The 15,920-nt window shown below is 42.0% G+C and overlaps 2 protein-coding genes across 9 annotated transcripts in view; one reads left to right on the forward strand and one right to left on the reverse strand.

Moving 5' to 3' along the window:
• The window catches only part of LGALS8 (galectin 8), a 30,388-nt gene extending 26,419 nt beyond the window's left edge, over positions 1–3,969 (forward strand). For all 8 annotated transcript variants that reach the window (XM_030334330.2, XM_030334324.1, XM_030334329.1 and 5 more), the window contains one exon: positions 2,703–3,969. In XM_030334330.2, coding sequence (XP_030190190.1) covers positions 2,703–2,852 — 150 coding nt within the window. In that variant the 3' untranslated portion in view covers positions 2,853–3,969. The remainder of the gene's footprint in view (positions 1–2,702) is intronic.
• A 422-nt stretch (positions 3,970–4,391) lies between these two features.
• The window catches only part of HEATR1 (HEAT repeat containing 1), a 52,047-nt gene continuing 40,518 nt past the window's right edge, over positions 4,392–15,920 (reverse strand). The window contains exons 33-45 of the mRNA XM_030334428.2: positions 14,475–14,521; positions 14,235–14,358; positions 13,491–13,631; positions 12,710–12,996; positions 11,842–11,992; positions 10,844–11,002; positions 10,551–10,685; positions 10,303–10,407; positions 10,038–10,206; positions 9,376–9,530; positions 8,283–8,441; positions 6,770–6,878; positions 4,392–5,958 (exon numbers count right to left, since the gene is read on the reverse strand). Of these exons, the coding sequence (XP_030190288.1) occupies positions 5,870–5,958; positions 6,770–6,878; positions 8,283–8,441; positions 9,376–9,530; positions 10,038–10,206; positions 10,303–10,407; positions 10,551–10,685; positions 10,844–11,002; positions 11,842–11,992; positions 12,710–12,996; positions 13,491–13,631; positions 14,235–14,358; positions 14,475–14,521 (1,830 nt within the window). The 3' untranslated portion in view covers positions 4,392–5,869. The remainder of the gene's footprint in view (positions 5,959–6,769; positions 6,879–8,282; positions 8,442–9,375; positions 9,531–10,037; positions 10,207–10,302; positions 10,408–10,550; positions 10,686–10,843; positions 11,003–11,841; positions 11,993–12,709; positions 12,997–13,490; positions 13,632–14,234; positions 14,359–14,474; positions 14,522–15,920) is intronic.

The following is a 15,920-nucleotide window of genomic DNA, read 5'->3' on the forward strand; positions in this document are numbered from 1 at the left end:
TGTGGAGACTGTCTGCATTATAAAAGGGGCATTCAAAATACAATCAGTCTAAATGGCACAGCCAGTAGAATACTGTATTATTTGCCCTGGGATTCTTATTGTGTGGCCCATATTAGTTCATAGGAATTTGAGGAATAGGAATTTTAACAGGAGCCTTGCCTCAGGACTGGAAAAACACGTTTAGGATAATCCCCTGTGTACATGAGCACACAGGAACTATAAAACTGCCTGCACTCTCCATCACGTGCCGTCTTGGTTATAGACAGCTTTAGGTGGCAGTCCTTTCTTACAGGGAGTTTGTCCTGTTTGTATATATTCAAGGAAAGAGATGTTTAGGCCCTGGAACTCGAAGGTCAGGTAACTTTTTTAGGGCCCCTCATGCTGTGTGACTTGAGGACATACTGTCCCGGGTCCCCCAAACGTGTGAATGTTATGGTGACATAACCTTTCTGAAAACGTTTCTGGATGCTCAGCAGACAGTAGTTTCTTTGATGCGGACGCTGGGTGGTTGGCTAGGTTCAGTCACTAGTTGAGGTGACGTACTGCCTCCCATGGTCATTTAGGGTCACTGATTTAGGGTCCTGCTTCTACGTTTTAAAACTGTCACTTGCTCTGGATCGGTAGGTTGAGTTTTTGAGCACTCATCAAAACCAGTTGTTAAAAAGCAGGAACACCAAGACCGGATAAAAGACAGCAGCTGGACATGAATGTGTATTCCTAAGTTCCGGTATGTGGGGTAACAGTTGTGACCTCATCATAGGAGGGTCCCTGGAAATTGTGGATACCGGTTTGGAAGTCAGAGGCATGCAGGAGGGTGAAGTTAAAGGTGGGTTTTCCAGATGGAGGGGATGATTTGAACAAGTCACTGGAGATGGGGAGGGCAGCACAGGCCAGCACAGGGGTTTGTCGGCTTGGCAAGAATCCAGCTATAAGAGGCCACTTGGGGCTCACTGGAGGGAGACAGAAGTGACTGCTCCAGAAGGAAGTGGATCCTTGTGGTTGGTGACAGGAAAGCAGTGACTAACCTGCTTTTTGATCTGGGCCCCATCCATGTTTGCTACTGGATTAAAATGGAAAAGGACAAAAATTCCTTTAAAATCTTTTCCTTAGTTTTCTACCTCAGGAACAGTCATTACCTCATGTTGGATTATTTTTAAGTTTCTGTAGTGATCGATTTTTCTCTGCTTCAGACTCCTTTTTAATATGCTTTTATTGAGATCCTTGGATTTTCCCATTATGCCATTACTTACAGTTATCTTACAGTTATCTTCTGTTCCCTGTTGTTTCAAATTCATTTATCACTTCCAACTACTCGTTTAAAAAATACCTTTGTCTTGTAACTTCATCTGTGAGTTTTGTTTTAATCAAATCATGTTCTTACGAGCTGTTCTGTAACATCAGATAGTTGGGGGGGGGGGGAGGTTTGGGACTGGCTTTTGCACATGGTTATGGTATCTGTTCTGCAGGAGTGCATCTTCCAGGCCGTGTGCCCTTCCTTTCCATCAGTAATGCAGGGCGCCGCACCTGCTGTGTCGTACGATGTTGGTGACTGACGGACCTTCCCACTACATGCCTCTGATGCCAGCTTGTTTTCCCTTCTGGGCATGAGGCTGTTGTTTTGTGTTGAGATTTCTGTTAAATGTATGTTACCAAAGGTCCCTTCCTCCTGGTTGAAACTGGGATTTCCAGCACTGTTGTGAGGATAATGTGGTTCCAGTTACTGGTATTTTCCTCCGTTCTCTACATAGACCTAGAGCCTGTTTCTGTCCGTTCACTGTTTTATCCAAGGAATCGCCCCCAGCAGCCATTTATCACCAGTCAGAGCAGAATAAATACAGATTCAGATTCTGCCTCCGTCTGGCCCTCGGGGGTGGAGCCAGGTGCGAGGCAGGCTGAGCTGCTCTTCAGAAGCTTCGTGGTGCAGGTTCACCAGACTGGTCTTTGTGGTGTGGCTGGAGAATACACGGTAGCGTGGTGGCCAGGCCGGCAGCGGGAAGTATGAGGCTGACGTGTCAAAGTGATTTAAAAGGACTGTAGTTTCTTTTGATGTTCACGGGTTTGTGTTAGAGACAGCTCTGAAAGGCTAGCACAGAAGGCTGACACTGGCCACGGACGTGAACTCACTCTGCCAGAAGGCCAGTTGCTCCAGAGAGCCACAGAATCCTGAGCTTGAGACACAGACGGGAGACCACGATGTGCGGAGCTGGGGTGGAAATGGAGTCAAGGTTGCCACGCGGCTGTGCAGTCCCAGCGAGGGCCCTAAAAGCTCTGAAATTTTCTACTGTGGCATTTGTCTAAGATCCTGGGGTTTAAGGCCGAAGAGTCATGAGCCAGGTCCCTTGGTTTCTAGCCTGTTACTCGCAGTCAGCTCCTCTGTAAGGGTCAAGATGGCTGTTTTCCTACGTCATTACGGTTCCCAGACACGGGGAGGGGAGGAGGGTGTGGGGAGGGAACTTCCCATTTCGCTGGGAGAAGGTGCAGTGGATGGAGGGTGCTGAGGGAAGGCAGGCCTCGGGCCCTGGGGACAGCGTGAAGCTGCAAGCATGCTCAGAGTCCCTTCCCCAAGTGGGATGAGGCAGAAGGTGCCACTACTGGATACACTTTAGTCAGAATCTTAGTAAGAAGGGACGTTAACACCGGCGGGCTGGGAGAACTGCCTAAACCGAGGGAAGCCACTAATGTTGTGTGTACTTTCCTTCCAGATGATAATTTATTGTGACGTTAGAGAGTTCAAGGTTGCCGTAAATGGTGTACACAGCCTGGAGTACAAACACAGATTTAAAGATCTTAGCAATATTGACACGCTGGAAATTGATGGAGATATTCACTTACTGGAAGTCAGAAGCTGGTAGCCGACATGCTTGCTACAAAAACTGAAATACAAAATGGCTTATGTGACACTGGCCTTGCTAAAGTGCATCTCACTATTATTGTTTATCTATATTGTTAAAATGAGCTTGCATAACAAAGTCCTCCTAGGTGTTCTCAGTCTTGCCACGCAGCGTGGCTTTGTCTAGCCACAGGGTAAGGAAATTCAAGGCAACAACAACTGACAGCCATTATTCAGGCCTCTCTGTTCTCTCTCCCACCTTGGCTTCCTTTTTTAAATGCGATTCAGATCAATAAGTAGCTAGTAATACAGTAGCTAACACACTGAGTACTTATTTCCTGCCAGCACTGCGCTAGAAGCTGGGGATATGTGTATACAGTGGAACATAATACCACTCTGCTCCCTCTTGAGCTCAGAATCTTTTGGGCTCTGCCCTCGTGTCAGCAATTTTTCTATAGGCATTAATTGTATAAAGTAACCAGAGACTTAGAAGAATTACTCAACTGTTAAGTCACCTAGGCACGAATTTACAAGACACTATTCCTTCTCTAGCCATTGCTTTCGTAACCAGAGTTCAATCATATCCCGTAACTGAAAGGATCGACGTTGCCCTTACATTTGGCAATTTTCTTTAACATGCTAAATATCTAGCTCTGCTAGCTACAAGCACTGCCAAAGAAATAACACTATGATATCCGGACACAGCGCAAAGTCAAAAAAACGCAGCGAAACAAAAACAAATGGCATGAAAGTTAAGTTGATGTCAATCTGAAGGCCATGGATGTCTATACCAGTAAATGCTTATAGTACATGCACTTGGAGTTAGAGGTCTACACACACTCCACTAGAAAGTTTAAGGTAGATGATTTCAATCTGTAAAACGTTTATGGGTGTAACAAAGCAATTGTCAAGATTAGATTTAATGATTGTTCATGAAGTAGGCACACACTATCAGAAAATAAAATACACCGAGACCAATGAGGTAGAGAGCAGCAGTATAAAAATCTGTTGCTTGTCTGCATGCAAACAAACCCCACCTCTCTGCTCTTCTAAAGATTAGTCCCTCATCATTAACAAGCCAGATCAAAACATTGTTCTACTTTAAGTGATTAAAATCAAACCTGTATCAGCAAGTTAAATTGTTGCATTTCTGTAATTTTTTCATTATTCTTTGAAGTGAGTTGGCAGAAGTTCTTTATAGAATTCTTACAGGTCAGATCTTGTCACAGGAAATTTCAAAGGCTTGGGAGTGGGGAGGTAAAAAAGTTAAATTAGTTTGATCATTTTATCATGTTAAATTGCTACGCTGAATATGCTGCCAGGATTTAGGACCATTTTCATTACAGATTTTGGTTAGATATTATTTGTACCCATATACTGAAAAGAATACTACTACCAATCTGATTTTTTAGAAGTACTCAGTGTAGAAGATTCTGGCACGTGATTCTTTTCTATTCATGTTAATTTATCATGTTACATCTTGCCAAGCTCACGGCAGGTGGAGTGGGGTCCCAGCTTTCATTGGGAGAATTGAAGAAAGAATCCCCCAGGGTTTTGGTTATTTTTTTTTCCTTCATGTAAAACATCAGAGGGCGTGACTCAGATGGAGACTATAGGCCACTCAGGAAAAAAGCCCCACATACATGGTTTCCTCTAATTCTTAAACATACTTCACTTTTTGTTTTACGTGGAGCTATTACTAAGACGTAAGATTGATTCTTTGACAGAATACAAAACAATAAGATGTGATTTGAAAAGAAGCTATTAGCATTTTACTAATTAATCTTATCAAAACATTTTTTAAAAGGGAGTACGCATTCCTAGCAAGCTGTATCTCTACAGCTACAATTCAGCCTTTTGCTTCTTTGTCACAATTTGGCATGAAATTTCTGTACTAAATTAGAACAAAGGCTTTCAAACTAAAACCATGGGATAGTTCTTAGATATTTTAAACTTATTTTTAAGGCACAAATTAGACAAATCTGTCTTTATTGAAGGTAGTTTATTTTATTTGAGCCTTCACTTTCACCATGACATCAGGGATTAGAAAACTTCAAAGTTCCAACGTGCCTGGGTGGCTCAGTCGGTTAAGTGTCCGATTTTGGCTCAGGTCATGATCTCATTCGTGAGTTCGATCCTGCACTGGGCTCTGTGCTGACAGCTTGGAGCCTGGAGCCTGCTTCAGATTCTGTGTCTCCCTCTCTCTCTGACCCTCTTCCACTCACACTCTGTGTCTGTCTCTCTCAAAAGTAAACATTAAAAAAAAAAAAAAAAAAAATATATATATATATATATATATATATATATATATAATAAAGTTTGAAAAAAAATTTGATACTTTCTCGTACAAGTAATTTCTTGAATTACCATCAGGGGAAGTCTGACCATTTCTAATTCTGGAGGAGCCATGCCACCTAGTGTTTCTGGGCCTTTTCTATCTGTGGGATCTGAGAGCCTATTGCCTCTGCCCCCACCAAAGACTGAAGGGTACAGAAGACAATCATAGTCCTAAGTAGAAAATGCATTCCAGAACTAATTCCCACTGTGGCCACGCACAAAAATTATGGCTGAAGTATCATCTACCCAAAATGTGAAAAGTATTCCAAATAGCTTTATAGTCCAAAGCATTGGTGCTGAGTAACTGTCACTTTCTCGAAGAGCTACCTTGAATGAAATCCAACATGGATACCATGTACGTAAGATATCCCTTTACGGGAAAAGTTAAGGCTTTAACTGTCCAAAGATGAGGTGCTTTTACCTTTGAGTGCTAAAATTAACCAGGTCTGTGATATCAATAACATCAATCAGAAAAGACTGTGACAAATGCTTAGACAAACAGCAGTCTGTATAAAAATAGGCATCGTTTACTCTTACTGCAGTTCCTACGAGGGGCGGGAGGGCAGCACGCCAGCTGGTTTCATACAGAAGTCCGCGCAGGGGTGAGGGCACCAAAAGTAATATGGTACCAAACACCCACAAATAAAAACATGAATAAATCCGACCTCTGAACAGAGTAAGAAAGCCCCGAGACCCGGAGTCTTAGAAGTAGCTCTGGAGTGGCTCCCCCAGTACGGCCTCCAGCTGCTGGACGGTCCTCTGGCACTGACGCTCCACTTCTTCACATTCATCTAAACACAAGAATAAAAACTGCCTCAGTTATCGTTAGTCTAATTCTTCAGCTCTTGCATCGTCTGGCCACCGTTCAAAGGACGGAAATGAAACCTGCCCACGAAGCAGAAAGCACGGCACCCTCCTTGCAGCCCCCGAAAGAGCAGTACACAGTGGGAATCCCAACTTCTAGTGACGCCCCTGCTCTAGGCCGCAAGAGACACCGGGGCATGTACTTGTAGAGGAGCACTTGTCTGCTTGCCTCCTCACCCCTGCTGATTCGTGCGGCCTGGTGGCAGGGCGTTCGCCACGCCCAGAACTCTGCAAACCTGGCCTGAACGCCTGTTCTACCCGTCACACTCACTTTGTTAATTTATCAAAATCCTTTGAAAGCCTTTAGTTTCTTTCTTTATAAAACAGGGATAATGGCACACACATCGTGAGGACTGAATGAGATCGTCCAGGCAGAGCATGGAGGAAATGTTGGCTGGTATTAACAGGCAGCTAATCTACTGTGATCTTACTGGCACTTCTGACACAGTAAATCTATGGGGACTAAAATAATCATATAAATGTATGGGGATAATGAGAAACATCAATAAACGCAAAGGTAAAGGTGGTGGAGATTTCCTTGTAGACAAGTTTCAGATGATCACGGGTTGGCCACCTAATACGGTCTCTCAACCCTACTCGAAACAGGCACCCCGCCTCCTGTCTGCAGTGTGAGATGTGGAGGGGGCAGAGGATGGGGTTCTATCCAAATTTCCATGATCACTGGGCACATTTTCACAGAATTTTACTGCCATTATTTCTTAGTAGTTTAGGCATTACCTTCCATCAATTCAGCTAAGAAAGGAATGGACTCTGGTAGCAAGACAAGGTAATTCTCCTTTAGTTTTTCAGCCAGTGCTAATACTGTAATCAGAGCAGCAAATCGAACCTGAAAGAGATAAAAAGGTAAAGAAAGAGGATTTATCCCCTCCCCCCTCCCCCGCCCAAGACTAGCATTGCTACATTTATATCTCACAACTGTCTAACTTGAGACAGGCTCTCTGACTTTTTAAACGAATTGGTTCCCCCTCTGTCCACTCCACTTCCATCTCAGAACACCAATTTATTTAACAACTTGGGGTCTGTTTATAATACGGGCAACCTTATACAAACCAGTGTTTTTAAAAGTGTCTTACAGTACTGCAGGGCTTAATGTGAATACCTTTTTCTAACATTTTCCTTTAAAAACAACAATCAAAAAGGCACACACAGACTCAAGTATGTCGTCAAGTTTACGTGCACTGAAGCTCATGGGCTTGCTGGGCTGTGGGCGATGAGGCCACCTGGCCCCCTCAGGCAGGACCCCTCCCTCCCGACTACAGTGGTGGGAGGGGCCGGGCATTCAGCACGGAATTAAAAATAATGTATCGTGACTTCCGGATCTGGGAACTTAAAAAAAGTCTGGGTGTTTCTCTATTCCTATTTCATATACCTAATTCATATATTCTCTATTTCGTATTTCTGGTCTATGGAATGCAAGCAGTGGTCTGGCTCTGTTAGTGGTTCACTTTGAAACAAAAGCTGTACTAATCCTCTTTCCGGTTTTGGACGATTAAAAAAAATATTTGGATAAAGCAAAATGATTTCTTTAAAAAGCCTATGAACTACCTATGTTCAAGCCAGACTTTTTTTGATATTGTACATTCAAAACAAAACATTAAGACAAATTTAATGCTATAAGCTTGTAAGAACCTACAATGTAAAATCTGGGGGTTCATGAAAATAGCCTCATTGTTCTCTCCTGTAATAAATGTTATATATTTCAAGTAATAAATCTTTTGACAAAATTCTGCTTCGGTCTGCTTTATTCACTGAGGTTCTCGTATGCTAATTAGACTGAGAACTGGTGACTGGAAATTGAGACGCAGGCAGGGGACTGTAACTTCGTTCATCCTCGCCCACGTGAGTGAGTGTCCACCACTCCTTATTTTCCATTATTTCACAAAATCCTAAGCCTGATACACATGACGGAGATAATCCATTGCTCTAGCTCAAAGGAATGTTCTGTGAACAGACTGAAAGACAGTCTCTGGGAGCACAAAGATTTAAATATGTCGCTACTTGCGTCTAACACACCGTGGGGGTGGGGGAGAGGACTTCTATTATTTATAAATAGCCTTTAAGTAAAACCCAAACGTTTCTCAGGCTCAAACTTCTGCCCCAAAGAGCAACCTCCGGTCCTAGAAGACAAGCAGCTAGTGTACCATGGGCCTACAGCCACGACCGCTTTGGGACTGTTTGGTTTATATGGGGAACGCACGCAGCTTTGGTGCCTGTCGACCACAGCGCCCACCTTGGGTGAGGGGTCTCTCGTCTTCAGCAGAATCTGGTAGTTCAGTGGCTTCCAAAGAGAGTCGTCTGCCACGGCCACGGAAAACTGCGCTATGCACGGGATGAGGTGCTTTGTCACTCGCTCCTGGAACAGTTCTTCTCCTCCCAGCCTGTTTTCTAGCTATGAGGGAGACAGGGACTCTGAGCAACAAGTTTTCTGTCTGAAAAATTCCCAATGTATAAATAAACTTGTTTACTCTTTCATATCAGCAGGTTCGATGACCAGGTGTGTAATTCTAACACTCTCTAGAGCAAATTTACCACCTTTTGGAGCCGAGGCAGACTGTCATGGCCCTTGGCGTCACCCCTCCCTCCAGGAGAACAGCTGAGAGGCGTTCTTCCAGATGGCGGCCCAGTCCTAAAACATTCTCAATAAATCCAATTTTAGAAAATTAAAAATCTAACCATGAGTCCTTATATCCTGCCTTCCATTTGAAACCTTCAAAAGTAAAACCTGGTGTATGCCACTATGAAGATAAGTTCTGTACATTAAAAATAAAAAAATTTTGAAATAAAAATTTCATTAAAAAAAAAGCCTGGAGAAGAAAGCCCAGCAAGCTCTAATTTTAGTAGATATAAATCTAGTAAAAATTTAACAGTGAATCAAAAAGAATGAAATCTTGCCATTTGCAATAACGTGGATGGAACTAGAGAGTATCATGCTAAGCGGAAGAAGTCAGAGAAAGGTAAGTATCATATGATTTCACCTCCATGTGTAATTTAAGAAACACAACAGATGAACACAGGGGAAGAGAAGGAAGAACAAGATAAAAACAGGAATGCAAACCATAAGAGACTTAAATACAGAGAACAAACTGAAGGTTGCTGGAGGGAAAGAGGGTTAGGGATGGGCTACATGGGTGATGGGCATCGAGGAGGGCACTTGTTGGGATGAGCACTGGGTGTTGTATATAAGTGATGAATCGCTAAATTCTACTGAAACCTTATTACACTATATGTTAACGAACTTGGATTTAAATAAAATTAACAAAAAAATTTAACAGTGATGGCAATTTCCTCATCGTTTGTCAAAAAGATGGGTTCCATGTGGTTACCTGGTCCACCAGGGGCATCATCAAGGCTTCTGCTCTCTCTTTACTGAGAAAATGCTGAGTATCAAAAAGGAAGATTTTATATAAACAGTTCAAAATAAACTGCAATAGCAAGCAGCACTTTTCAGGGTCATTGTCAGAGTCAAAAAACGCTTCATCTGTAGATGGGAAGAGTAAAAGTGAAAAAACAGTTGATTTTCACAATTTAACCTCCAATGTTTAAATTCAAATCACTATTAACACTACAGTCAGAAGAATATTTCTAAAACAATACAGAAAATCAGGATGAAGACATGACATAAAATGGGCAGCTCTCGGGTAAGTGGCTCCTGTAGGAGTCAAGATTCTCAGTTTAGATCACTCAGTTCGGCAAGTTAAATTACCACTTATCAAGTGGGTTGCTTATTAGCAGTAAAGAAAACACCAATCTTAAATCTTAACATTTTAAAGTTACTTCCAATAACTTAGAGTAGCACATACCATTTACCTTACTTTTACTTCTAAGTGAGTCAATTGTTGTTAACATGTTTTCATTCTGCTCAAAGACTTCAATGCCTACTGACTGATTATGAAGTAAAACCTTCACCCTCCTTATGCTTACTGTACCTACTGTGCCTTGTGTAAGGTACACAGAGCAAAGGTATCGACTGGAGTCAGCTACCAACCTGTTTTGGAGATGTTCACCTGGTTCAAGGTGTCAGCAAAAGGCTTCACCAGGTGGCCAGCGAACAGAGTAAAAAGCCCTTTAAGTTTTTCAGCAATGTTATCTGCCAAGTTGTAAAATGTCAAAAGTCTGTCCTTCGGGGCATCCTCTGTTTTAGCCCAATCAAACAGCTAAAAAGATAAAAGATAAAGTAATATTAGTTTATTCTACATATCTTGTAACATTTATGTATGGGTACAAAGGAGACGTGGAAGGAGCAAGCTTACTTTAAAGAACAAGGGCCTGAACGTGACTTCAGAAAGTTTCACCACCATGGCTACTAGACAGTCAATGATACAATTTTCGGTCTTTCCAATTTCCTCCAGATCATCCTGAAAAACAGAAGATTAGCCAGATTACTAACATGTAGCTCTAAATAACTTTGGCAAGTAAAACAGATTACACAGCTAGATTTTTCTCTGGCTCTTAAACAAGTAGATAACTTTAGGATCTGGGGAAGTGGAAATAAGCTTACTTCAGAGTGCTGTGCTCGGAAGTCCAGGGCTTCCAGAAAAAACATGGTTAGTGGAGCCTGATGGGAGGTGAGCTCTTCCTTCTTCATGACCCCAATGTGCTCTTGCAAGATGCTCATAAATGGACGCATGTGCTTCTACCAGTAACACAGTAAAGAGACATGCCAATTTTAAATATTCCGAGTTCATTAGCGCGTTTATCAATTAAATAACCATCCTCTTCTTTAAGTGAAAACTTAGAAATTTCAGTACCACATCTCCCCTCTCCAAAGTCTAAAACCCAGTATGATCTAACCTTCCAGTTCTTCTCAATTTGTTTGTACGTTTTGTTGATCGCTGGCAGTAAGACTCGGGGTGACAGTGTGGTAGCCAGTGTCTTTTTAAGGGACGTGATGCGGATATTAGCTTGTGAGGCAGAACCCATTCCACCAGTGATTTTCTCCAAATGAACCACCTATAGGAATACAGAAACCATGACCAAAGCCAATATGAGAACTCACTGACAATGTCTGCACACTTACAGAAGTCAACCCAGAGGCTAGCGGCTGGGGAAAGCTCGGAGCACTATCGCTTCACAGAATTCCTTTCAAAGCAGTCTTGAACATCTGTAGATACAAATGAACAGATGACTCTTCCCCAAGTGGAGTCAGGGATGCAGGTAAATGGTGGAAGGCAGAAGAACACAGAGCACTCAGACTGATGGGTTTTTTGTTTTTAAAGAGGACAGGAATCCAGAGACCATGAGAAGAGTCAAGTGTGTTTGTTCTTGCTAAAAAGTCTATCTACAAACCTCCTCAGATGTAGGGGTCCCTTTCTATAAAAAGTCTACCTTCAAGCCCTGGCTACAAGAGTGTGTGAATCAGCTAAATTATTTTCATCATAGCAGTTGAAGCTCCTAACCTCATAATGGCAAATGACCAGTACAACAGAACAGACCGAGGATCATTCCTGGGCACTGTCAGTTAGAAATGCCCCTTGCCCAGTGCCCATATGCCAAGTAACCACTGAACAGCAATAGAGGGATTCTGATTTTGAAAGACACCTTAGGATTAAAAAACCCTTTACATTAGAAGCAAATAGGACACACAAGTTTCTACAAGTAATAAAAGGCAGCTCGAGCCCAACACGAACGATCTCATGGAGGGGAGAGAAAGGCAATAAAACACATTCTGCAAAATCAAAAAAGAGATGAGTCTTATAAGAAGAAAGCGATGACCATTTCAACGTCATGACCAAGCAGGAGGGATGATGGAAGAGAAAACGGGCATAGCATGTTGAGGTACTGTGGCTCACCTGGGACAGGACACCTTCTAGGTAAGGGCTGATGAAATGTGGGAGGGTCTCCACAACCTTCTGCAGGGCCGCCAAAGCACTAAGCAGATAGACCTCACCGGAAACCAGCTCACTGGTGTTTTTCATTGTTGTCAGCAATGATGGCATCAGGCTAGATATAAAAAAGCAAGAGTTTTAGAGTAACTTTAAGAACAGAGAATGGAGAAGTCACTATGCAAAACTCCTAATAACTGTGCCCGCTACATCATGCTATGTCACAGCCGACAAAACGTGTCTACACATTTTATGAGACTCAGAGCAAGAAACCTCCCAGTAGCAATAGTTACTCAGTCATTTTAAAAAATAACAGGGACTTTCAATTTAATGCTTGCTACGTGTTAGGCGCTGTGCAAAAAGCCTTACGTGCACCCCCCACCGGAATCCCATGAAGTCGGTCTGGTCTCGGTTTTAGAGATGGCAAAGCTCTAACAGACCAAGTAACCTGCCCAGGGCTGCACAGCTAGAAAATGCCAAAGCCAAGGGGGAAAGTCAGGAGCATTCAACTCTGAACCTGGGCTGCATGAGGCAGCTTTTGCCCAAATAGATGGAACACCCATCGCGGGGCTTCACCCCTTGTTTCCTAGTTACAGCTGGCCAAGGGGGAGTGAAAAGTGGAAGGCAACAAACATCATAAAGGAAATTAGAAAGTTTTTAATTAGTGGTTTTTAGTTTGAAGAAAAAATTAAATCTTTAACAAATCTAATCTTATGTAACCTCTACTGAGAGGCAAAAAAAAAAAAAAAGAAAAAAAAATTGCTAAGGTATTATTTTTCAATTTGTACCAGAAACCCCACATGACGGCTCCTGTTCCAGGTCCTAATCAGCATACCTGGGAAGCTGAGGGATGGCCAGCGCCTCCAGGGTGGAGGTCACCTCTGCCACGCACAGCAGGGCACTTCCCAAGACATTCTTCTCTTCTTTTGTTTCTGGTGCAATCAGTTTCACAGCAGTGCTCAGCACAGGGACAAAAGGCTCTGGATTTTCTGCACCAAAACTCTTACATAAAAGCTTTAGAGTATATAAAGCTGTCTGTCTGTTTATTGCTTGTTCTTCCGTCTTTTTTTTATGCTGCACCATGGCCAAAAGGACTGGAACCAGTTTTAGGAAACGATAAACCTGAAGAGGTCAGCCAAAAATTTTAAATAATTAGAGCTGCAGAAAAAACATACTAGTCCGTCTTTTCCATTTTTTACTGCTTGCGACTGCCTGAGGCCCTGTGCCACACAATTATACACAAGCAACTGTTTCTCTCTCTGCCTTCTTCACCACTGAGCCAGCGTATGTGCTTGTGACCCATTTGGGACGTATTTACGTAATGCATCCACTGGTCTGGAGTAAAAGAGGATCAGATCATGCTAAAGCTAAGACAACGTAGGGTCCAAATTAGCAACAACTCTATTAGGCTGTGATTCCATTCTAAGAACTCTTATCCCAATTCCTATCAGAATTAACATCACATTTTAGAAACACGTCTACTGGCATCATATTCAAATACTACTATACTTATTTAAATCGTAGCACTCAGGGAAGCGACAAACTCAAGGGAGTTAAAATGCAGCTCTTTGATAAAGCAGAGTGGTGAGTGGGTATGACAGACAGTCTTCACTTACAATGGTCTTTTTCCAGGATGTATGCTGCTGTAGCTTGTTGTTCAAAAGATCCAGTGCTTTCCGGCGGACAGATGGCAGCGGGTTACCCAGCAGCCCTCTGATCACAGCTATAAAGGTTTCCGTGGGCAGCAAGGCATTGACCTAGACAGTAGTTTTACATTGAACAAAAAAAATTTTAAAAAGGGAAGATCCATTCAGATTAAGACTGATTTCTATTTGCTGCATACCTTCTAGGTTCCAGGCAGTTTATGCCCTTTTAACTTCTTACACTAACCTTTCAGGTAGACATTACTAACCACATTTAAAAGGGAAACAAACAAGCAAACAAACAAAAAACGCCGATGCTAAGACTAAGTGGACTGCTCAAAGTCTTATAGCTAGATTTTGAACAGGGATCCTAATGTCAAGGCCAGTGATATTTCTAATATCCCACATACTCTACCTAAAAAGCTATTTTTCTTCTATTCCACTGCATAAAGTAGAATATTATACACTATTAGATGACTCAATCTTAAAGTATCATTTTTAGTGAGGCGCATGCTCTCATCATTTGTAAGTAAATAATCATTTCAGATGAATTTATCGCCAGCCATCAAGAGACTCTTTTCCGAGAAAAATGTGAGCTGCATTATGGTAAGAAAAACTATCACTAAGTTTATTCCTAAAGTAAAACTTTCTATCAAATAGTTTCACGATGACATAAAAACAGCAAAACACAGTGGATGGGGAGAAATGGAAGCCTACCTTATCTAACATGTCGTAAGCTTTACTAAGCAGTGCCCGCCAAAACTTCACAGTTAGCTTGTCTGCATTTTTCTCCATGGACTGTGCTACAGCATTAATATAGCCAAGAACTGTTTCTAGCAACCTAAAACAAAGGAGGCTTATATGAGAGTTTTGTCCACTATTCTTCCAGCATTTTGTTAAAAAGTTGGAAATTATTTCCAAATAAAAATTTTTTAAAAAATTTAAAAAGTAACATACCTCTGTTCAAGGCCTTTTAAAACCTGAGGACCACCACTTTCAACCACCTAATTTTTAAAGAAAACATCATCAGAGCAGTATGCAAGCTAGATATAAAAAAAAATCATTTGAAGTATATACAGTGAAACTCATCTGTAAGACTATTCAATTCAAACCTCCCAGGGACCGTTTTCTGACCGTACAATTTAATCAGGTTGAGACCTTCCCCATCAAACTGTAGTAACTCTATTCCCTTTCGTTATTCTACTCACAGAGTGATTACACTCTATAGATACCTGTGATTTCTATAAGTACTAGAAAGATTCAGAAAAATACAGCCATCTACACTCGTTTACCCACTAATTTTATGAAATGCTTCCATTAGCTCCTAGTAACTGCATGACATTATGAACGTTACAGATACCAGCGTAATCCCTACCTCTCTCATCCCTTCCCTTGGTTAAGTGCCCCCAGCCCCACAAACTTGAACCTGCCATTAAATGTCAGAGTTTACACCACAGTCAGCAACATGCTTTTCTGGGAGTATCAGAGTTCTGAGATCTATCTACAGAGATGTATGTCGTTCTAGTGTTCATTTAACACTCCTTGCATACATCACGGTACACACCATGGCACATCTGCTCATCCCATCTGTTTACTATGGATGTTTAGTTTACGTCCATTTTTCTGTCAGTAAAGACATTAGAAAAGAACATTTTTATATGTCTCCTTGAACAAGCAGGCACTTTTCTGTAGAGCATATACCCCAGAAAGGGAACGGCTAGATCACAAGAGATGCGCATCTCCAACCTGACTGGAGACCGCTGACTGCTCGCTTTCTGAAGCGGCTATCCGGAGACCTAACCCACAGTGGGGTACACAAGTAACTGTGTCCCCACAGCCTTGCCACTTCCTGCTATTAAGGGCTTTTAAACTTTTGCCAGTTTGATAGGACATCATAGTGGCATCGCATTTAATCTGCAATTCCCTTCCTTACTAGAGAGGTTACCTTGTTGTATGTTAATATTAGCCGTTTGTTGTGAATTCATGTTCTTTGCCAGATGTTCTCATAAGAACTGATACTTTTTAATTTATGTCTGTGGCTTTCTTTTCATTTTGATTATGGTGGCTTTTTGTTGAAATGCACTTTTAAAGAAATTCCTCTGTGTTCCTCTGGTAACAATGTTCTCATTTCCTTTTAAGTGTTCCTTTTCACACTGAAAGAGTAATTTTTTAATCTATCTAAAATCACACTGAAGTAATTTTTTAACCTACCTAAGATTGTCTTTTGTATGTGGTATGAGGCCAGTCTTTCCCCACATGGAAAACAAATCAAGCCCATTCTAGTAACTGGACAGTTCTCTTTTCCTAACTACTCTGTAATGCCCCTTCCACATGAAAGCATTTCTTCCATGTGCACAGGGTATGTGTCTAGACAGACCGGACACGGTCACACTGACCCCCCTG

Source organism: Lynx canadensis, chromosome D2, assembly GCF_007474595.2.
Source record: "Lynx canadensis isolate LIC74 chromosome D2, mLynCan4.pri.v2, whole genome shotgun sequence".
In the NCBI taxonomy this organism is placed as follows: Eukaryota; Metazoa; Chordata; class Mammalia; order Carnivora; family Felidae; genus Lynx; species Lynx canadensis.